This window comes from Arachis ipaensis, chromosome B7, assembly GCF_059453495.1.
Source record: "Arachis ipaensis isolate K30076 ecotype BB chromosome B7, ASM5945349v1, whole genome shotgun sequence".
Taxonomy (NCBI): Eukaryota; Viridiplantae; Streptophyta; class Magnoliopsida; order Fabales; family Fabaceae; genus Arachis; species Arachis ipaensis.
Genome location: NC_142442.1, coordinates 139922821 through 139947347, shown reverse-complemented (window position 1 = coordinate 139947347; position 24527 = coordinate 139922821). Strand labels below are relative to the sequence as shown.

Genomic DNA, 24527 nt, shown 5'->3' with positions numbered 1-24527 from the left:
TAAAAATAATAAGTGAATAAATATTCACATGTGAATAAAAATTAAAAATTATTTAACAAAAATACTAAAATATCTCTCATTTAATGATAATTAATACATACATATATAACAATTAAATAATATAAGAAATATTTTGAGAGTATCAAAGTTGCTCGAGACTATATTACTTCAAGCCACACAAAAATATTTTGATGAACCAAACATGGCAGGCATATAGAAATACGAATACGAATACAATGAGACTAAGCCAACTAGGAACACATCAACACCCCCACCCCACCCAAAAAAAACTGCCATGTGGAGGAAGTGTTTCTTTCTAAAAGTTTTAGCTCTTCAAAGGGTCTATTACATTATTACATTACAAACCTATCATTCATTGTAACCAAGTATTGTTTCCTCTGCAAAATTTGTCTCTCTTTTCCCAAAATTTCTTTTAATCATAGCTCCCCCTCCCCCCCCTCCTTTTTTGTTGGTTTTATGAATCTCCATCATCATCAAATCTAAGGTTGTTTTGTTTTTTTATGATGAGATGACAATGCATTTCATAATTAATTGATAATTAAGGGAAAAAAATGTTGCAAAGGGCAGCAACAAATGCATATACATGGTGGTGGGCCAGCCACGTGAGGACAAAACAATCCAAATGGCTGGAACAAAGCCTCCAAGGTAATTAGAATCTGAATCTTTTCTTCGCTTGATTTCTCCAAATTCTTAGATTTATTTTGTTTATCCAAAGATGGCAGACAACTAATAATCTATATGCATAAAACATGATCCAATTCCTTCAATGTGTATAATACTTGTTTTTAAACATATTACATGATCTTTTGATAATGCAAGGAAAAAAGAAATTCTTTCAACAAATATATGCATCACATTGACCTGAAAAACCACACAATTGTATAGACTATATAGCATTAACCCTTGCCAATGATATGCAAACAAAAAAATTGAACAGATGTGGAGGACAAGGCTGCAGAGGCCCTCCAGATCATTGATCATACCGGGGACTCGTTTGCGCAAAGGGCGGAAATGTACTACAAGAAGAAGCCAGAATTGTTAAATTTTGTGGAAGAAACCTTAAAAGCATATAGATCATTGGCACAGAGGTTTGATCATATTTCAAAGGAGCTCCAAACAGCGAACCGCCAACTTGCCACCGTGTTTCCAGAACAAGTCCAGTATAGAATGGATGATGATGATGAATTTGATGTAACTTTTCCTGCAAGCAATGCATCTTCGCAGGAAACACAAAAATCAGACATTTCTAAGGCTGCAAGTGTGAGAAAGCAGAACTTGAGGAGCTATTCCATGTTGCTGTCTAGAAAGGGACCATCTAGGAAGATTGCTGGCGGCTTTGAAATACCAATTTGTGGTTTCAGTAAGGCGGAGGCGCATGCTCAAGTTGACAAGCTTCAAAAGGAAATTTTAGCTCTTCAGACTGAGAAAGAGTTTGTGAGGAGTTTGTATGAAGGTTCCTATGATAAGTACTGGGAAATTGAAGACCGGATCGTAGGAATACAGAAAATTGTTGGTGACTTGCAAGATGAGTTTGGAATTTCTACTGTCATAGAAGATAATGATGCGCGAACTTTGATGGCAACCACGGCTCTGAATTCATGCAAAGTGAAATTGACTAAATTGCAAGAAGAACAATTGCAATCTTCTGAAGAAGCTAATGCAGCATTCCAAAAGGTTAAGGAATCTCATGAAAGGATTGAAACACTTAAGGAAGAATTTCTTTCTAAACATTCAATTCAACTAGACCAAGGCACCGAAACAGATCTGAGTAGCATAGACATAGAGGAAGAGTTGGCTGCCTTAGAAGATGAGCCACATGAGGACGCAGAGCTTCTGAAAGAAAACATGGAAAATCTTGAAGAAGATTCAGATATGTCCCACACTATGACAGAAATCGTAGAGTTGATTGATAAGCTTGTTAATAAGGTTGTTTTCTTGGAAACCGCAGTCTCTTCTCAGAATGTCTCGGTAAAAAGGCTAATGTCAGAAGCAGAAAAACTTGAGACAAATATAAAAAGCTTGGAAGAGGACAAGGAAATGCTGTTAGATGATTCAGAAAAAACCAAGAAGCTGCTGAAGGAATTGGAGGAGGAAATGAAGAGAGTTAAGCTTCTTAACAGGAATGTCAGAATGCAAGAAAATAGTATCCAATCAAACTTCACTGAAGCTAGCTATAATCTTGAGAATCTTTCAGAAAAATTGAAGGATGTGAAGCCAGAGGAACACTATACACCTTACAAGAAGAGAAGTGGTGATAACTTAGCTATCATGAAAGATGTTGAGACAACAAAGGAAGAAAAGGAAGATTATCCCACAGATCTAAGCAATATGACAGGGGAAGATAACAAAAAGGAAGATTATGCCACAGACCTAAGCAATTCGACATGTGAAGATAACAAGTCCAAGTCAGAAGAAAATACTGATCCTCTGACTGAAAGCATTCCTGAAGTAATAGAGCAGGAAAAGGATGATTTGCCTCAGACAGTTGATAGTGTGGATATCAAGACGCCGGAATCGGTTGCTGGTGAGGAAGAAGATCAGCCTAACATCAGGCAGATATTTGTCAGTGGACTGGATGACAGAGAAAAGATTCTGTTGGAGGAATACACATCAGTTCTAAAGGACTACAAGCTTGTCAAGGTCAAGCTCCATGAGATGGAGAAGAAAAATTCTGAGAGCATTAACGAGCTGGAACTTCAGGTAAGCAGTAATCAATCTAAAAGTTTCACCATAGTAACTCTTTTATTCAGTAAACTATCAAAGTATAAGATATTCCTTAGTCATCAAACTAACTCTAAGCTTCAAAATTATGTAATATCAAAGTAATTGAACAAGAGATTATGTGTATCTGGTTCTGCAGTTGAATGAGTTCAAGAAGGTCATTTCCATGAAGGATGAAGAGATAAACATTTTACAGCAGAAGCTGAATAGTTCAGAAGAAAATCCTGCTGAAGAAGCACTTCTAGAAAACGAGACTCAGGAAGCCAGCATGCAGGAACAAGATGAAATTCCATCTTCAGCTATGGAGGAAAGTGCTAGAAGCTCTTCCACAGATCAACCTGAAATTCCATCTCCAGGAATGGAGGAGGAAAGTGCTAGAAGCTCTTTTGCAGATCAACCCCAAGACGCCGAAAACAAAGAAGATTTGTCAACTAGCATGTCTCCAACAACAGAATCCATATTACAACAGATTGTGGCAGCAAACCACATTGAAGATCACCATAGTCCTCTTTCAGCCATGGAAAAGAAATTCCGTTCCTACATCGATGATTTAATGGAGGAGAACCTAGAGTTCTGGTTGAGATTCAGCACAGCAGTTCACCAGATTCAGAGGTTCCAAACTTGCATACAAGATCTAAAACTTGAAGTAAGGAACATAAAGTTTAAGAAAAGGACTGAAGGGGAGTTACCAAATTCCAATATCCAATCCGAAATAAAGCCAATATATAGACACCTAAGGGAGATAAGAACTGAATTGTCATTGTGGCTTGAACACAATGCAGTGCTGCAGGAGGAGTTGCAAACCAGGCATCCAACACTGATAAGCTTACAAGACGAAATTGCTAGAGCGGCCAACCCGGTTTCCACAACAGAAAGAGCACAACTTAGTGAGTACCAGGCTGCAAAGTTTCAAGGTGAGGTTCTCCACATGAAGCAAGAGAGCAACAGGATTTTGAGTGAGCTTCAAGGAGGACTCAGTTTTGTTAAGGGGCTGAAAGTTGAAGTGGAGAAGTCTCTAGAAGAAATGGGCCAAGAACTTGGGGTGAACAAGCCTGGCCAAGTTCCTGGACATGTTCACATGAAGCAGAATCAACCAAGTAGCCGTACTAGAATACCATTAAGGTCATTTTTGTTTGGAGTGAAGTTGAAGAAGCATGGCCAATCTTCCTCCTCCTCACGTGTAAATGCAGCAATGCAGAAACCAAATCTTGATCCATCAACTACTCATGATGCCACATTGTAGAACAATTTTGATCTTTTTTTCTTCTAAGTGTTTGTTTTGGCCAACTTTACGTTATGTACTCTGATTTTTTATTATGTTGAGGTTAGTTTTGCTTATGGATTTTAGAATTGTAATGAAATGTACTTCCCATAAAATACATGTTAGCATGTGCATGTGTACCGTAGCATTCAATGTGTATTTGTATTTTAACGTGTGTTTTATATTGATGGCTGATTTTGACGTACACCTAGCTTGGTTGAATAAGTATAATATGAGCACATGATCATGAACACTTCACTCAGTTAAATAGTAAGAAAGATGAAAATTTGGTAATCAGAATGAAAATCACATGAAAACATGAGTAATAAAATGAATGTAAGTACACAATACGAGAATTTAAATGCTCAAATAACTGTTCTTGTCAATAAAAAATGCCCAATTAAGAGAAGCTTTTGAGACTCTGTTGATTGTTTGAGAAAATAGTTTAAAGATAAAATTTAAAAGAATAAATTACCATTTGTACCAATGAAAGATACAGACGCTGACAAATGTACCCATATAAAAATAAAACGATAATTATAACCATGGGAAATGGCTTTCGTGTGCCAAAAGTACCGGATGTTCGTTACGCAATTGGTCTGTTAGGGTACTTTTGACACACATAAGCCATCTTCTGTAATTATAATTGTCGTTTTATTTTTATATGGGTACATTTGTCAGTGTCTGTATCTTTCATGGGTACAACGGGTTATGGAAGGCTGGGCAATAGTGTTGGATTGGTATGTTTTAGATAGACAGCTTCAAAATTAGATCCGAAGCAATATGTGTAATAATTTATTATCAAAAACTTGATTACTACAAATGCTTTATTTATTTATTTATGGTTGGTGGCATGGTTGCATTCAAGTTGGAGACTTTTGTGAATACAATTTGTGTCTTCACATGCATATTAAACATTAGTTGCTTGTATAAAGACTAAGGTGTGCTTAAAATGTGTGCAACTTCACAATATAAGAGCATAGAGTTAGAGAGTCATGATGTGAATTATGACTCATCACTCCAAAATGTAACTAATCAAGTTTTAGAACTACACTTTGTGTATTTTATGTTTTGTGTAACAGGTTTATTTGTTAACTAGGTGTAGACTCGCACAAGTGCAAAAAATTAATGCTATGAATTTTTTGTACAAATTTTTAGATAAGTAAAATAATAATAGAAGAATTTTGAGTTTTATAGTTAGTTATAAAACAATTTATATAGCTCTTAAAATAAATATAATAAATTTTATAGTATATTACACTGATAATAAGATAATAAAATCTAATTCAATCAATCTATATTTTATAGAGTGAATTACTATTTTTATCCATGAAAGTTAAAAACGCTAACATATCTATCCATAGAAGATGAAAATTAACATTTGTATTCAAGAAAAATTAGCTTTTGCAAGCAAAATTATCCAAATACTAAATAATTAAATAAATTTATCAAATTACCCTCTAATCCTACCACTACACTAGCGCTCACCCTGCATTCACCACCACTTTTCAAAGTCACTGTCGCCACCACTAACACCTCAGATTTTTTTTTAAAATTCAATAACATCAAATTCTTCAAGTTCAACAATTAACTACAAAATACTCAGATTTTTTTGAAAACAAAAAGAATGAAAACATTCATCAAATTTAGGGACAAAGAGATGAGCGAGATACAGAGAGAAGTAGAGGCAGCAAAGTCCATGCTTCGCCACTGCTATCGCCAGAGAAGGTTGTCTCCTTGAGAGACGCTGCTATTGCTAGACTCGATGACCCTTCTTGTTCTCTTTCATAACAAAGGAAGAGTCATGGCAGAGTATGGAGAAGGTAGTTGCAACGGCAGCGACGTAGGAAGGGGAGCAGCTCGACGGCGGCCTCCTTCAGTCGTGACGGAAACCACCGTGGGAGCCTATCTGTCGTTGCCATTTTCTTGCGATATTTAGCCCACAGAGTCATGGCAGAGCATGGAGAAGGTGGTTGCAGTAGTATCAACGTAGGGAGGAGAGCAGCTCGGCGGCGGCCTCCTTCAGTCGTGACAGAAACCACCGCGGGAGCACCTCTGTCATTGCCATCTCTCTCTCTCTCTCTCTCTCTCTCTCTCTCTCTCTCTCTCTCTCTCTCTCTCTATATATATATATATATATATATATATATATATATATATATGGTGAATTCTACCTTACCCCCTCTAAAATAACATGTAAGTTACCCTTCATGATGTATTACACTTTAATTGGTTATTATCTTAACTATAGTTGGGTTATTTTGTAATTTATTATTTGAGATGGGTAATTGTATAATTTCTTAAAATATTAAAATTCTACCCGCCTTTCACGCAATCTCTTTTTACAGTGCATCATTCCTTAACGAGTCGTTGAATTCCCATGGCTTGTAACTTCTTCGTTCTTCCCCAGTATAGTCAGCACCGACTTCATTGCTATCTCATGTCCTCTCACTCAAACTCTTTTTTTTTTTTTTGTCATGGATCACTCCTTACCAATATAATTAATGGTTAGTTTGGTTATTAAATTTTTTTCATTAAAAATAATATATGGAATATATATTCATATGTAAAATATAATATAATATAATATAATAAATTTATTCAGAGTACTTAAAAGTATAATTAAAATCAGAAATATACAAATATAATAATAAAATTTGTACTCTAAACAAGTAAACATATCTTTTATCATACATAAATTATTTAAAAAAATATAAATTGTTAAAATTAATAACACAAATTTAAAATGATAAAATTCAACTTTCTTACAAGTAATTTTTATAGTATTTTTATTCTTTTAATTTTTAATTTATTAATATTTTATTATTTAATTAATGATTAAACAAATTATTTTCATGAGAAATATTTTTTGTATAATCTTAAAGAAGAGACCAATATACCAATTTAAAAATTAATGTAAAAATGATATTTTAAATAAAAAATAGTTAATATTAAAATTTTTAAATACAAAAACAAATTATATAGATATTCAGGATATAAATATGAAATACATGTTTAAAATAAATAAAGGAGACAAAAATAATTATTTATTTTTCATGAGTACTCCCATTTTATCTGTTTTATTTATTTTAAGTATATATTTTATATTTATCTTTTAAATATTTATACAAATTATTTTGTATTTAAAAATTTTAATATTAAATATTTTTTATTTAAAATTTTATTTTTATTTTATTTTTTAAACTACTATATTGGTCTCTTCTATAAGATAATACAAAAAATAATTTTTTATAAAAATAATTTGTTTAATCATTAATTAAATAATAAAGTACTAATAAATTGTAAATTAAAAGAATAAAAATATTATAAAAAATACGGTAAAAAAGTTGGATTTTATTATTTTAAATTTGTATTATTAATTTTAATAATATATTTATTTTTTAAATAATTTATGTATGATAAAAAATATGTTTACTTGTTTAGAGTACAAATTTTATTATTATATTTATATATTCATGATTTTAATTATACTTTTAAGTATTTTAAATAGATTTATTTTATTATATTATATTTTAAATATGAATATATATTCCATCTTGTAATTAAATAAAGATATATTTTTTTAATGAAAAAATTTAATAACTGAACTAACCATTAATAATGTTGATGTTGGTAAGGAGTGATTCATGGAAAAAAAAAAAAAAAAAGATTGAGTGAGAGGACAAGAGATAGCAATGAAGTCGGCGCTGACTATACTGGAAGAACAGGGAAGTTACTTGCCATGGGAATTCAACGACCCGTTAAGAAATGATGCAATGTAGAAAGAGATTGCGTGAGAACGTGCTTCAATTAACGGGGAAGAATTTTAATATTTTAAGAAATTATACAATTACCCATCTCAAATAATAAATTACAAAATAACTCAACTATAGTTAAGTAATGACCAATTAAAATGTGACACATCATAAAGGGTAACTTACATGTTATTTTAGAGAGGGTTGGGTAGAATTCACCTATATATATATATATATATATATATATATATATATATATATATCTTCTCGGGTTTAACACCTCTGCCTCAATTCCTTGTCAACCCACGACGGCTACAATGGCGGCAGTGGCTTTCTGCGCCTTCGCCTCTTCCTTCCCTTTCCTTTTACGATTTTTCTCCTTCCTCCGAGTGAACGATTGGAAAACAAATTGGGATAAAAGGTTTTAGTTTTGGGTGAGTTGTGACACAAGGAGAGAGCTATAGATTATTTTCATTTTCTATGGATAGATATATCAGCACAACTTTCTTGAATAGAAATAATAGTTCACTCAAACTTAATTATAATAAATATATTAATTATATATACTATATGTCTAACCATAATTAGTTAACTAATAAAATTTAAAAACTAACTAATTATATAACTAGATATATTAAAAACTATCTTAACAACTCTAATATCAATTATAATAGATTTGTTATTATTAATAAGTAACTTATTAAAATAATTCCAAATTTAGTGTTAATAACTATTAGGGTTAAGTATGATTTTGGTCCCCAACATAGAGGTCGAAAATCGGAATCATCTTCAACTTTTTTTGCTACGAAATGGTCCCAAAGTTTCAGTTTGTTTTAAAATCGTCACTCGGACGAAAATACCCTTCTCCCTTCACCCCAAAATCAACCACCACCACCACCACCAGAACAGAAACCTACACCCAACCAGAACCACCACCACCACCATTAGTATCATCATGGTCATCATCATCTTCATCAGAACTTTTTCCAAAATCAACAAAAATCAACCAGAAGTCCAAGCTGAACAAGAATCCACCACCACCACCACCACCACCATTATCATCATGGCCTCATCATCATCATCATCATCAGAAATTCAAGCAACATGCACAGATTTCAAATTCAATTAACAAATTCAGCAACAACAATATTCCAAATTTAAATTTCAGCAACAACAAATTTCACAAAAAAAATCTAAAATTTCACATAAAAACCAATTCACAGAAGAAGAAGGAGAAGCTGGTGGTGGTGCGGTGCGATGCAGCAGGGCGGCAAGGCGGCGAAGAAGAAGAAGAAGAAGCTGGTGGTGGTGCTGTGCGATGCGGCAGGCGGCAGGCGGCAGCGCGGTGGTGGTGATGTGCGGTGCGGCAGGCGGCGATCCCCTTCTCTCCCCCCTCCTCCCCCTCCTCCCCACCTTCTCACGCCCCCCTTCTCTCTCTCCTCAACCCTCCCCCGCTTCTGTTATCCCTTTCTTTTTTTTATTTATTTTATATTTATTTTATTTTATATTTTTTTATTGAGGAGTAATTTAGTAATAAAAAAAATAAAATTGGTAAAAATGACGATTTTAAAACAAACTGAAACTTTGGAGACCATTTTGTAGCAAAAAAAAGTTGGGGACGATTCCGATTTTCGACCTCTACGTTGAGGACCAAAATCGAACTTAACCCTAACTATTATTAACTATTAATAACTAATCTAAATTTAATTATTCCTTAAGGTAATATTTGGTTGGTATCCATGTCTAGCCAAGACATAGACACAGTAATACATGTATATTGTTTAGTTTGTTAAGACAAAAAAATATTTTAAAATACAGATAGACACAGGTATACATAAAATATACAAATTTTGTGTACCAATTTGAAGTTGAGCCACAAAGACACAATATATGAGATATAAATTATTTTTATTTTTACCCCTTGTTATCCGGAGACTCACTTTTCTTCCTTCTTTTTCATCTTGTTCTCTCCCTCCATACATGATATACTCTCCTTCCTTCTTTTCCCTCTATTCCTTTGTGTTGTTCTTTCCTCTCTTCTCCTTTCTTCACTTCCACTTGTTCTCAGATCTTGGTTTATCTTATTTGTTGCCGATCACGACGTGCCACTATTGTTGCTTGTTCGATGACGTAACTGTGAGTACTGTTGGGTTCATCTTTTTTGCTTGCCACGATGCGCCACTATATGTCCCTCTCTCATTGTCTTCTTTACCTTTTTGTCACTTTACACTATGCAATCCATTTTAAATTTTGTCTCACTATTCATCTGTCCCTTTTTATTTTTTTTATTTATTAAAAAAATGATACTCTTGCCTTTTTTTTTACTCCGAAATAGTAATTGTTGTGAAATTATTTAGCTATTTTTTGCTAATTAATTTTTGGTAGTGTGTGTAATGATGAATCCATGGTGGTGGAGGAAATAATTACTAGCATTGGTGGTAAATGGGTTTTTTTTTAAATATATTATGGGGTTAATATAGATTTTTTATAATTTTTATTGTATCTTGTTCAATTTTTACCAAATACACTACATATATACTAATTATTTGTGTCTGTGTCTTTAATGTTTATGTCTCTGTATCTATGTCTCAACTTATTGATAAATCAAATACTGCCTAATAGGACATGTATGTACATGGACCAATAATATATATTAATTACTTAACTACTCTTGTTATAATGATAACAATAATTATTATATCAAAAAATTTAAACACTTATTTATAATACAATAAATATATTAATTAAATATCTAACAATAATTAATCAATTAATAAAATCTAAAAATATCTAAAAATATTAAAAATTATCTAAATAACTCTGATATCACTATAATAATATTTAACACTAAATTTATTAAAATAATAAATAATTTATTAAAAATACCAAATTTAGTGTTAATAATTATTAATTAACTAAATAAATTTATCAATTATTCCTTAACAACTTACGGCTACCAATATACATATATATTAACTACTCTTATTATAATGATAACAATAATTATTATATCAAAAAATTTAAAAATATAATTACAATACCATAAATATATTAATAAATTATCTAACAATTTATTACTTACTAATCAAATATCTAACAATAATTAACTAATTATTAAAATACCTAACTAACATCTATATTCATAATAACAATTAACATATTTAAAATTTATTTTACAAAAAATTCACATGACATTAACTAACAAATGAATATATTTTCTAACAACAATAAGTAACATCATTCATTAACTAAATAAACAAATACATCTTTAACAATTTTATATATCACCTTGTTAATAATATTTTAACTATCATTTAATTATTGTAAATAATATTAATCTCTAGTGTTATTTCTATTATTTTTATTAAATTAAAAAATTAAATAATAATAACTTACATAATTAGAATGACTGAGATAATTAATAACATAAAGCTGTCGACAATCAACTCCTCTAATTTTATCTTTTTGGCATTGTTATTTGTTTGAGAGAGAAAGAGAGGGGGTATATCACGGGTGGGGTCGAGGCAGCTGCATGGATAAGACAAGGAAGGTGGTACGCAAACCGGACCGTCCGATTATCTTTCTCCCAAATTGGACCGGTCGATCTTTTTTGTCCTTACGTCACAGATGCGTCAAACACTGTGCTCTCCAAAAATGGTGCAATGCACCAATGTCACTCCCATTTCTAAATTAAAACGTGCCAATTTGAGAAAAATTAATATTTGTATATAATACAAAATTTATGAATACATTGGGAATACACAAAAATGATATACAATATAGAAAAAGATTAGCCTATTTTATAATAAACTACTACTTACGAAAGTTCTAAATGCTGACAAATGTACCTACGAAACGACGAAATTGACGGTCTACCCATGAAAGATCGGTTCCGTATGACAAAACTATTCAAACTCTAAAAAATCCCAAACTCTCTCTCTCCCTCTCCCTCTCCCTCTCCCTCTCCCAGTAGCAACAACAACAAAAATCTTGCCATCACTCTTCAAAGCCATGGCTAATTCTCTCATCTTACCTTTTTTGGACCGACACACGACGCCAACGCCATAACCCATACTTGCGAAGACTACTTTGAGAACAGCTTCTTGCGTCATGTCCAGGTCCTTCACGGACCCAAGTGGTTCTGATGCTGGTATAGCGAGATGCTATGGAGCTTGGTTTACGGGGACGAGAGATTTAAGATGGCCCCAGATAGAATTCAGATGGCGAATGGTAGTGAGGCGTTGTCATATGTTATTGGGAAGGGAGAGGATGAGGAGCGAGTCGCTGCTACTTTCACCGTGAAGAGGCTGACAAGGGAGGACACTGAGGTTAGAGTGAAGTTTCCAATTCACTTTCCTAACTTTAGGGGGCACCTAGCAAAAGAGGAAGGAACTCATCTCGGCAGCGTGATGGAAGAGAGGAGTCAAACCACCGAGGTATGCTATTGCAGGAAGGAATCGAACCCACCTTGGCACCGCGCATAGGCAATGAGGAATCGAACCCACCTTGACTTTGAAATTATTGTTGAAACTTTTTCTTTTCCTGAAAAAAAAAATCTATCTTTTTTAGTTTTTTTGATTATTTGGTTGTGGGTATCGGATTTTTTTTTTCATGTGCTGTGATCGAAGAATAGAAAAAAAGATGAGTGTGTGACTGCAATTGGAAATGAAGAGGGAGAAGGTGTTAGCAATTGGTGTTGGGGGAGGCTGCCGTGTGAGTGGTTGGGATTGGCAGCGGTGACAAAGATGAGGGAAATGACAGGTGGTTGCTAGAAAAGGGAATAATAGATTGACGTTGGAGAGAGAGAGAGAGAGTGATGGTAATAGTGGTCAATTTGGATAGTTTTGTCGTACGAAATAATTGATTGTTCATAATACAATGTCAACATCGTTGTTTTGTGAGTATATCTGTTAGCGTTTAGAATTTTTGTGAATACAAGTGATAGGTTTTTTTTTTTTACGGTATCTTCCAACCTAACAGGTTAAGAACTAATCCGTCGAGCCTTTTTTTTAGAATATGATCTGTCAAGGACCAGATCAAGATACAACCTGCACCAGACCCAACTCGACAGAATCTAACCCTTTGGCAGCTCCCATTCCAGGTGACTCTACGCTCTTTTTTTTTTCGGACTGGACCCTATGCTCTTGACTAGGTATCAGTCATCAACGCCTCTGCCCACAGGGTAGCTGAGATACCCGGCGTGGTCCTGCTGTTTTTTTGTTTCGTATAACCTGACCTTGCTGTTAATTGCCGTGCATAACTTTTTGTTTATTTTGGGTCTGGAATTGGTTTTTGCAGGGTTTGTTAAGGGAAATTCCAACATATATGACAGAAAATATGTGAGCCCATATGGCCCAAATTAAGAGAAAGCCCAATTATAGACATTATTGGGCTCCTAAGACGTGAAACGCAGTCGCGAGTCGCGACGCTATAACAGAAGGTTCCATGTCCATCCGACAGTACACTTTCACCAACTCTAACACTAACACTAACACTAACAGTAACAACAAACCTGCAAAACCCGTAAAACCCCCTTATTGACTCCTCCTTGCACCTTTCCCAAACCGAAACGGTTACTAAAACCCTTAAACCGCCGATGCATTCCTCAAAAGCATTATTCTCACCATCCTCCTCCTCAACCTTCCTCTTCTCCTTCTCCTCCACGCCCCAACCACTGTCACGCGCCTTCTCTCACGCGCCGAAACCACAGCAGCTCAGAATGGAGCCTCTCCGCGCGGCGTCTCAGAGCAACAAAGAGGCCAAGCTGTGGGGTGGACGCTTCGAAGAGAGCGTCACGGAGGCCGTTGAGAGCTTCACTGAGTCGATCTCCTTCGACAAGCTTCTCTCTAAGTACGACATTATGGGAAGCAAAGCTCACGCTCAAATGCTCGCTCAACAGGTTCTTCTTTTTATTTACTTTTCTCTTTAAAGTTTAATTTTGATGTAGCTATGAATGTGAATTAACAGAGGTATCACTCATTTCTGTTTATAAGGCTTTTGAGAAATGGATGATTTTGCCAATTTTCTGTTTGATTTGTGCCTTATGTGATTTAATTTGTATATTGATATGCGATTTTAGTTGTTGTTTGTGGATGTTAGAGTTTGATTAGCGTGAAAGAAAGGGATGAGATTGTCAAAGGTCTTGAAGACATTGAGAGGCGCATTGCTAGTGGGGAGTTTCAGTGGAGGACGGACAGAGAGGACGTGCACATGAACATTGAGGCAGCGTTGATCGAGATGATTGGCGAGCCTGCGAAGAAGCTACACACTGCTCGGAGCAGGAACGATCAGGTCTTGACTGACTTCAGGCTGTGGTGTCGCGATGCCATTGATGGGATCATGGGGAGCATGAAGCGGCTTCAGGTGTCTCTGATTACCTTGGCTTTGAAGAATGAGGGCCTCATTGTCCCTGGCTACACACATTTGCAGCGTGCGCAGCCTGTTTTGCTGCAGCATCTTCTGCTGGCATATGTTGAACAGGTGCCGAGAAAGATATCAGTAGTACTTTATGCATGCATGCTTAAATGGATGATGAATTGTGGAAATTTTAGGCATTTGAGGTTTCTTTCTTTTCTTTTTTATGCAAAGGAATCTAGTCATCTGTTTGATTTATTTTACACAAAAATATAGTTACAATTATTAGTAATTTAGTATTTTCAAAATGTCATGGGTTTGCATTTTAGCTTGTTCATTTACAACTTAAGCGGTTGAGTTGATATCTTCGGGAATTAATTTTTGTACTTGTGTATTTTGTTGACTGTAGACATTATGGATTCTTGCAGATTGACCGCGATATTGGTCGTCTTGTGGATTGTAGAGCTAGGATGAATTTCTGCCCCTTAGGTGCCTGTGCATTAGCTGGCACGGGGCTCCCGATTGATCGCTTCATGACTTCAGAGACCTTAGGATTTACTGCTCCCCTGAGGAATAGGTATCTAGGTTCAATTTCTTTATTTAAGCTCAATCTTTGTCATTGTTCCTGGCACGTGATTGGTGTCAAAACTTCATATGCATCTCTTTTTCCTCTCCGATCGGTTAATTGTCATCTTAAATAGTATTGATGCAGTTTCTGACCGAGATTTTGTGATGGAGTTCCTTTCTGCTAATGCCATCACAGCGGTGCATCTTTCTCGGCTTGGTGAAGAATGGGTGTTGTGGGCTTCTGAGGAGTTTGGATTTATCACTCCAAGTGACTCTGTCTCTACAGGGAGTAGTATAATGCCTCAGAAAAAGAATCCAGACCCAATGGAGCTAGTCCGTGGAAAGTCTGCTAGGGTCATAGGAGATTTGGTTACTTTGCTTACATTGTGCAAAGGGCTCCCTCATGCATACAATCGTGATTTGCAGGTAACTAAAGAATATTAGGAAGGAAGTGTAACTTCTCTTAGTATATTTCCTTTGTCTTTTAGATTAACTAACATAAGTTCGATACTAACATAAGTTCCTTTCTTGAAGTAGGAAGACAAAGAACCAGTATTTGACAGTGTTAAAACTATTTTGGGGATGCTTGAGGTGTCAGCGGAGTTTGCACTGAACATCACCTTCAATCGGGACAGAATACAAAAGGCTTTACCTGCTGGTCATCTTGATGCAACAACACTTGCCGATTACCTTGTTAACAAGGTAAAGACATGTTATTCATTGGCTCTCTGGTGGTACTTGATAGTCTTAATGCTGTATATCACTGTCCAAGTTCAGATTTGAAACCATTTTCAACTCTGGCCCTCTGGTCGTCACACCTTTGTATAACTTTTATTGACTTATAATTTGTTGCTGCTTCTATTACCTTCCGTGTTTATCAGATATATTGTTTCATTTTATTTATAGAATTTTAAATTCCTGAACTATCTTTTGCTTTTTCATTGTTAGTTCTGCAAATTTACTGTAGATTCTTACCCTGTTTCTCTCTCGTTCAGGGAGTGCCATTTAGGACCTCTCATGATATTGTTGGAAGAGCCGTTGCCTTGTGTACATCAAAGAACTGCCAACTGTTGGACCTGAGTCTAGATGAGCTGAGAAGTATCAATCCAGTCTTTGATGAGCACGTTTATGAATATCTTGGAGTGGAAAACGCAATCAACAAGTTCAGCTCCTATGGTTCCACTGGGTCAGCTTGCGTTGCCAGCCAACTTGATTACTGGACCAAAAAGCTTGAAATCAAATGAAGATTTTGTACTAATTGTGCTGCAATTCTCATCATCTGTCAAGGAATTACTTAATAATACTCGTAATAGTTTCCCACAACTTACCAAAGATCCTGCAACGTGTTATTCTGAAATCAACTATGCAGCCATTTCATTGGAAGAGATGCAAGTTTGCCAATGCAAGGATGATTATCTTTACGTATTTTGGAGATCGTAACCATTTTATGTGAAATGGAAAATTGGAAATTGGTCGGGGTTGCCGAAAAGGCAATTTCACAATCTTTTTGTTGGTCGTTATTTTCAGAATTTGAGATGCCCGGTCTGAAGTTATGTGCTTCTTGACTTCTTTCATCCGATATCGATTGTTGCTGTCGGACGGTAACTTTCGATGGAGTTTTTGTAGCATTAGTAAAATAAAGTCCCTTCTAGCCTCCGGATTGGAATATTCATCATGCTTGAGGGGTAATGCTAATTCCACCAGATCATTTATTTTTCAAATTAGTTCCTTTTAAAAATTAAATTAATTATATGAGGAGTGCTAGGGGCCAGCAACTTTTGTGTTTTGTAACCATCAATTGGCCATCAATCGTGTTTTTAATGGTGTGAGATTACATTCAATGGTGGGAGATCATTCACTTTTCTTTTAATGGTTATGTGCTGGCCACAAAATACAAAAATTGCTGGCCCCCTAGACTTTCTCTAATTATATTAGTCCTTAAAAAAATATGATTATAAATCAAATTGATTTTTTGTTAGTTTTTTAGTTGCCCAAGGTATCTCTTAGTCCAACACGATAAGGACTAATCCGTTGCAGATATGAGATTTATGTTGGCCAATGGGTTGTTGCATGCATATGGCTGAATTTAAACTTCTGACACTTGTTTAAGCGGATGAATAAATTGGTCATTTGACCAATCCAAATTAGTTAATTTTGGTGTTGGGCTTCCAATGATGTTTTCAAACAATGTGTTTTTTTTTTTCATGTGAAAGAGCACAAATTTGTGACTTTAATTTTTTTTAAAAAAATATACAAATGAACCTCTCATTTGTTTATCACCTTCACCATACCACAAATCAGAACCTTAGGTTTTGTATTTTAGACAAAACTGAGTATCCAATTTGCAAATTCTAATTTTAAAAATAAAACTTTATCTCTATATCCATAAGAAATATGATGACATGACAAGTTAATATTATGTGTCATGAAATAATTGAATTGTTGTGTTATTTGATGTCATAAATTTTTTAGAATCAAATTAGTCTTTAAAAATATACGAATAATTTTTATTTCTAAAAATTTTAAAATTAATTCAAATTAGCTTTATATAAATCTCTTATTTTTTCTTCATAACTTTAAATTTTAAACATTTCTTAATCTTCCTAATTTTAATTTTATTTATTACACTTTACTAAATAAAATTCTTTGGAAATAAAATAATAAAAAATAATGTAGAATATAATTATTCTTTATTCATCAAAGTAATCAATGATTAAAGCATATTACAAAGTCATTTTCTCATTCAGATTTTTAGATTTTAACATTTTCAAATTTTAATTTTTTTTGTAGTAAAAATTTTTTATTTAAATAATTTTATCAATTTTGTTGGATTCACTGAATAAAAAATATAGTTGTCATTTTAAAATTTTAGTCTTTTACACTTTTTTTTTTGAATTATAACAATTTTATTAGTTTAAATTTTAATCATTTATAATAAAAGAAAATAAAATTTATGCAAAATTTAGCATTTTTTAATAATTTAATTATTGATTACTTTGGCAAAGAATTATAATTGACGCAATATCTAGTTTGGTCTCTAAAATTTCTATGATTTATCAAAACAATTTATGACTTTTGGAAATAATCAAATTGGTCTTTAATAAATGTACAAGTTGTGAATCTCCTTTATCCCTAATTCAACTTGTCATTAAGATAATATTGACATAAAGAGTTAAACTAGTGTGACATCATTCACAATAAGGTGACATGGTTAAGACTCTAGTGTTATTAAATAGGTGTCTCAAATTAGCTAATTTGATTCATTTTAGTCTTTTGACCAAATTCTAAACCAATTTATTAAAATGGGCCTGGTTAATCAATTTAGAACACTTATTTTAATACTTTAACATTCCATATCAATAATGTATTAACAACAGTTGAACTAAGGACGAAAGAAATTTACAATTTGTAAATACATGAACCAATTTGATCATTTTCAAAACTCAAGACTATTTTAATGAGTGAAATTTTATGGAACAAACTGGACATCACCTTAATTATAATTATATCCATAAATTTTTTAGATAGGTATATATAAAATTAATAATATATATTTTTATTATTTTATTTAAAGAGAATTTTTTTTAGTAATGTATAATAAATGAAATCAAAATTAGTAGGATTAAAAAATACTAAAAATTTAACATTATGAAAAAAGAAATAAGAGAAATTTATATAAAGACTAATTTGACTCAATTTTTAAAAATTTAGAGATGAAAATAACTCGCATGTATTTTTAGAGATTAATTTAATTCTATAAATTTATGATATGTTAGATGACACATGACATGATACTTCTATCACATTTAATGTAACAAGTCTTTATATAACGAAAAGAATGATCAATTTAATTTATAATTATATTTTTCAAGAACTAATATGACTAATTTAATATTTAGAGAACAAATTTAAAAAATAAGTGATCTCTAAGAAATGAATTTGAACATTAATACAAAAAATATTACATAACTTTATTATTAGTAATTAATTTAGAAAAATCTGGTTTCGAAGAAATTTTAACTACGATCGGCAATTCGGCATTATTATCATAAGCCTCTTGGTACTCAAAGACCATAATTTGATCAAGTTTTAAATAAAATTAACAACTAAAAAATGTGAATCTTTTGAATTTTGAAACTTGGGATGAAGGTAGCATTGGTGTTCAGAACCTGTAAAAGGAAGAATACAAAAAAGAATAATGCAATATTTTGAAGTGTGTTGTACCCCCTATGCCCCTCTAAAGGGACTAAGGGAAGGAAAGCCACTAAAGTTAAACCCTTTTTTGTTTTATACCATATACTATGAAAGATTAAGTTGGTATAGAAAAATCTGAATTATGGGGAAGTTGAAATCTTGATTTTGGTGTAAGCCTGATTCATCTAGTAACAATTAAATAACTTCTTAAGGAATTAAACTCTTGTGAAAAAAATTTGAATATCTTTCCGATGGAGTAATGAATTATAAGTAAACACTAAACATATGGCATTAGATCAATCAATAGTAGGGACTTCCCACACTGGTAGAAAGATAAAAAATTGTTTAGTTGTTACACTCGGGGTTCGTAGTAACATAAGGCAAATACCTGTATTGACACCAATTTCCACACTCAACAATTCAGCATTCGCATGAATTTTAACACTCACCAACGGCCAGGTTAAATGTGGGATCACACCTACTTGAGGAAGACGAGTTAGTTAAGTGAGGTAGTTCTCTTTCCCGACCACAGATTTGGCGCGCCGTGGTGGATTTCTTGAAGGACGGGTAACAAGTGCATCATCAACTGATGTTGCCAATTCATTGGACTGAATAGAACTACTCTGTTCAGTGCTGTTGCTGCTTATATTTTCTGGGGACGTGGACATTGGATTGTTGGTAACCAACTGAATTATGGGCTTCCGCACAGTCTTTTTCTTGCCTGGTTTTTGATTGTCCAATTGGCCCTGCAATGGAATAGTTAAGTTGATTAGAGTAAGATAGTAGGAAAACCTATACCAAAAATAAGTAGGACATGTGAACATTAACTCCTCAAATACCGTGTTGACAGTCACTTTACCTTAACTAAGTGTACAAAATATAACACTTACTAAATTGGAGAAATCTCATCTAGGTTACTATTATTGAAATAGTTGGCAAATGCAATAGGAGAAATTATTGGATGGATATAAGTTTCATAACTTACATTTAAACCCATTTAAAAAAAAAAAAAAGGTCCTGGGGAAGAAGAATACCAGCGAGTTTTGAATGTCAGATAATGGCTTCTTTATTGGTCCTGGGTTGTCTCTGTAGCTAGCAGGTTTTTGAATAAGTGCACTCTGAAGCAATTTAGCGCATTCAGAAGCAATTATGTTTCCATGCTCAAACACAGCTGAATTATTCATTTTCATGTTGCACTCCATGCTTTCTGATATTATTGCTTCAGTTTCTTCTTCTATTTGGTTCGATTCCCTATTTGTACACTTGAAAAGTTTGCAGCCGCATGATGGTCCGCAGCTACCACCGATGGATCGACATTTGCATTTTGTAGTCTTGCATAGGGATCTCTTGCTGCACGTGCAGCAAACTCCTTCATCTGTTCTCTCCCCGTTGGCATTACTGTCACTTGAACTATTTGTTTCCGGGGTTTCCATTTTCATCAGTAGCTTTCGGTTGCTCTCATCAGTGAAAAGAGGCTGATCTAGAACCTGCTAATTAGAAGATTCCACAGTTTAACAAATTAGCAAGGTAGTTCTGAATAAATTTTTTAAAGAAAAAGACGAGTTGTCATATTTCTCAATAAGTTACTTATTTCATGCCAACGGCCCAAACCTGCTTTTTATCCTTGGAATCAAGCATCTCCTTCTGCAATTTTAATTCTCTGAGCAGACAACCAAGACCATTCATTTGTTCCTTTAAATCTTGGATATCAACCTCTTTCTCAAAGCTGTCAGTCTCTTCAACCTGGAATTCAGACCTTGTAGTAACAAAAAGCAAAGTTAATCGTGTAGTTCTGCAAGCTGATGAGTTCAACACTGCAGGAGAAAAAAAATAAGCAACAATCTTCACACCTTAAATTTTCATTTCTTTGCATCTCGATTTCTTCTTTCAGCCTTCCAATTTCTGCAGCCATTCTGAACATTTGAAAATGTTAAAATAGTGGTCCTTTGGTTACTTTTTCTTCAACAAAATCAAGATAGCAAAATACTGTAATCTAGATTCCCGGGAATATCAATTTAGCAAAGATCTAACCATAAGTCTTATAGTAAAATCTGGTAGAAAGTGTTAGCCTCCAACAGGACTAGAAATTTATTCAACCATCAAGTTTTGAAATCCAGTGATGCCGATTGTTTTTAAAGTAAAAGATCAAAATACATGCATTAGAGTAAAATATATTTAGTTATAAAGATAAATACAAATACACAATCAAAATGGTAGTTACGACAGATGGAAAATCCAGAAATATATTACTATGAAGGGAACCCAAAATAAATTGTAAAATAAACGATAAAGTTAAATCTTTAACCTATAAAAAAAGGCACAGATGTAAGCCAAGGAGAAGACAAGACAAGTGCCAAAAGACTTACTTTTCGATTCGGGATTCGTACTGAGAACATAACTTGTGTAACCTAGTTGTAACTTCAAGTTCATGCTCAGCAACCTGCACAAGCCATATTGTTTTGGTGATTCTTTTCCTTTTAGGTCTAAAATGATGGTTTCATAGGGACCAAATATAAATCAGGACACTACTACAAAAGAACAATTGCTTTCTAATTGATCAAGTATTTAAAGACAAAAAATAACATTCTCCTCTAGAAATTAACAAATGTAGATCATGAAATTCTACGGAGAAGCAAGATGTCCAACATATCTAAAATATTATTGAATTCTAACCCCCAGAGTAGTATATTAGTATGTAAATAATTCGGAGGCAAAAGATTGTAGTTGTTTGACCCAACTTATGAACCATATAGCATTTAGTCACATCCAGATATTCTATAAAGAACCACGAGCAAGTGCCAAGAAAACTAACTGCCTGTCATTTTATCAATTGACACTATTAAATAACCAGATGTTTATTAATCTACAAAAAGTTAATGATTTCAGTAAATGTGAACTTACATGAATTGCTTGACTATTCCTCTTTCTAGCACCTGTATGAGAACAAGCAAAAATAGAAGCAAGAAAAGCAATAAATGTTCTGGAAAAAATAAATCAAGGGAAGATTTAAACAAGGCCAATATTCAAGTCTTCTAACCAGCTGATCTATTTGATATAACTTTTCGAGCTTCAATCATTTCTCTTAGACGATTGGTAGCAGTAAAAGCAGCTTCTGTCTTCCGTTGCAACACCTAGCATAAGGAAATCCAGAGAAAAGTAGAAGCTGTAAGTGAAAAGAATAAAAGCTACATGGAGGAGAGAAAATGAGGAAATCAAAAGCCACAAGGAGATCCCCACCATTTTAAGTCTGTCATTTGAAGCCAGCAAATTTTGAACCTTGATATCATATGTTCTCCTCTCTTTCTTAAGCTGACAATGCACGAACAAAGATTCCATAGGATGAATATACTAACAAAGGAAGTGCTGGATTCAATTGTTCATTGGGAATCATGCTCTTAAAAGTTAACTTCAGGAATTGTCGAATTGAGAGCAACAATCATCCGTATCTATATCCACATTTCATACATAAGAAGATATGTAACTAAAAAGATACCTGCAAAATTTCTTTTTCTAGCATAGCTTTGCATATTCTAAATTGCACAGAGTCTAGCTTCATCTTACATTGCAGTTGAACCTATATAAAAGCAAATGACAAAGGTCAATCCCAAAAGAAAAGAGGACATGGGAGAAAACAGCATTCTGCATCCTGAATCCAGAGAAGAAACATCACCTTCTGAGCCTTTAAACTTTGAATCTCAAATTGGAACTGCCTACTTGACTCATCCACTCTTTTCCTTTGAGTTGAAAATTGAGACCGAGAAGCTAACTTACTCTGCAACTCAGTTACCTGCATGCAACACCATGGTACTAAAATAAATTCCTGACAACAAAAATCATTTTCACTCTAGTAGTGCAGATCAATGTTAACCTGCTCTTCAAGTAGGTTCAGCTTTTGAAGATAATGCTTCTTAAGCTTCTCAACTCCATTCGTCGCAGCTGAATAATTTCCCTGTTTCTGCTTCAGTTCCGCAATTTCCATCTGCCAAATTACAGTGGATACGGAAGTAAGGAAAAAAAACGTTCCTATCCTACGATTTTGGTTCTTCACTAATCTCTCTTAATAATTCCATTTCAAAAAGTCAAAATCAACGAAACTTATCCTCTTAAAATCAAACACCAGTTTTAAACTCAGTCAAATTCTCAGTAAACATCATTCAAACATTAAAAGGAAACGGAGGAAAAAAAAAATCCAAAATATCAGATTCAGTGACTTGATTTTTCTTCTTCTTTTTTCCCGCACACATTTTCCTAACCAAACAGTTCTCATCCAGATCAGAAACCAAAAAGAAGATCGCCGAATCAAACGGAAAATTTCAAAATCGCGAACCTGATACGCTTTATTCTCTCGCTCGAGCTCGCGGATCCTCTCCTCGTACATTTGCTTTTCCTTCTCGGCGGAAGCTGAAGCATCGTCGATTGGGCTTGACTCCTTCGATCTGCGATTCGCCCGTTTCATGATCCTCAACTGAGAGAGAGGGACAATTTCTTTTGAATTTTTTCTTTTTTTGCAGAAAAAAGAAAATCGAATATGCGATCGGAAATGGTGCTCTTCGCTGCTGCCACTACATAAGATGACATTTGACTACTGCGTTAACTGGGTGTAGCAAACCACCAATCGTAAGGCGCCACGTAAACAACGATGGTCCCATGTAATGAATCCCCTCGAGGGAAACCTAGTTGATTCAAATTTTCTACGGCTAGTTTCAATATTTGGTAAATTTAATTCGTGGTAGTATACTGCATGGTAAAAATGGTTTAATGATAAAAAAAAAAGGGGGGTGGGGGGCTTAAGATTTATTAATTTTGGGATAAATTATACTTTATTTTTAAATTTTTTGAAAATTTTAAAAATATTCCTAATAGTTGATTTAATTTTTTTGTGACTTAATATTTGATTTAATTAAATTTTAATTTTATTTTCAATGTCATAAATAATGAATATATTTCAGTTTTATCATTACTATCAATTTTCATAACATATGATCAAAATTAATTTTTAAATGTTGAATAATATTGAATAAAATTAAATGTTAGAAATATTTTTAAAAATTTTTGAAAAATTTTAAAGACAAAAAATATATTTACCTTTATTTTATTGTAACCAATAGAAAAAAAAAATAAATTACACTAAACTAATCAAAGACCTAGCTGATATATAATGAAAGTATAATACCCACAACTAATTGGCTCTAGGATCACTCACTCATATAAATGACACTATCATATTTTTCATCTCTCAAACTCACTAACACTCATAATAATAAGGAGAGAATTTTTGAAACAAACACTAAGTATTTTGATTCATGGAGAGATAATTAACAACATACATATGAAGCCTTTATATAGGCAAACCTTCATAATAAAATAGTAATTTTTATAACAACTAAGCACTAGTTGTAATGATTTCAAGAAACAAGTAGAAATTTTACTAGTCAAGTTTCTTGTTCAATTTTGTTTTAAATTCTTAGTCATCAATCTTGAAGCTTCCAATTCATGATTCATCATTCTTCTAGTATGGAGGTGATGAGTACAACTTTGTTCATGATTCTTCCAACTTGATTTGTAGCCTTCAATTTTGACTAGGAGATAAAGTTTGACTTGTGATTCTTCTAGCTTCTAGTTTCATCACTTATAATTCTTGTAACTTCTAATTT

General features: G+C 33.5%; 3 protein-coding genes across 4 annotated transcripts; 2 read left to right on the top strand and 1 right to left on the bottom strand.

The window, feature by feature from the left end:
* Nucleotides 1–572: 572 nt before the first annotated feature.
* On the top strand, nucleotides 573–4049 carry LOC107607910 (protein NETWORKED 2A). Its single transcript, XM_088494136.1, has 3 exons — nucleotides 573–666; nucleotides 959–2721; nucleotides 2882–4049. Exons 1-3 carry the CDS (start codon nucleotides 573–575, stop codon nucleotides 3983–3985), a joined length of 2961 nt encoding a protein of 986 aa, XP_088350262.1. The 3' UTR covers nucleotides 3986–4049.
* A 9168-nt stretch (nucleotides 4050–13217) lies between these two features.
* Nucleotides 13218–16400, top strand: LOC107606215 (L-Aspartase-like family protein). The gene is made up of 6 exons (XM_016308231.3): nucleotides 13218–13657; nucleotides 13858–14238; nucleotides 14541–14689; nucleotides 14814–15105; nucleotides 15217–15381; nucleotides 15675–16400. The coding sequence occupies exons 1-6, from the start codon at nucleotides 13355–13357 to the stop codon at nucleotides 15921–15923; spliced, it is 1539 nt and encodes a 512-aa protein (XP_016163717.1). The 5' UTR covers nucleotides 13218–13354; the 3' UTR covers nucleotides 15924–16400.
* A 2737-nt stretch (nucleotides 16401–19137) lies between these two features.
* Nucleotides 19138–23455, bottom strand: LOC107606214 (chromosome-associated kinesin-like protein). 2 transcript variants are annotated; one of them, XM_016308230.3, is made up of 12 exons: nucleotides 23201–23455; nucleotides 22742–22852; nucleotides 22544–22660; nucleotides 22367–22447; nucleotides 22111–22182; nucleotides 21911–22004; nucleotides 21775–21806; nucleotides 21240–21313; nucleotides 20724–20786; nucleotides 20485–20629; nucleotides 19908–20360; nucleotides 19138–19619 (listed from the first exon to the last, which is right to left on the bottom strand). In XM_016308230.3, the coding sequence occupies exons 1-12, from the start codon at nucleotides 23327–23329 to the stop codon at nucleotides 19374–19376; spliced, it is 1617 nt and encodes a 538-aa protein (XP_016163716.1). In that variant the 5' UTR covers nucleotides 23330–23455; the 3' UTR covers nucleotides 19138–19373. The 2 variants fall into 2 exon arrangements, with proteins under 2 accessions (XP_016163716.1, XP_020962172.1); XM_021106513.2 differs by having other exon boundaries at nucleotides 19237–19619; nucleotides 19908–20363.
* Between the last annotated feature and the right edge of the window lie 1072 nt (nucleotides 23456–24527).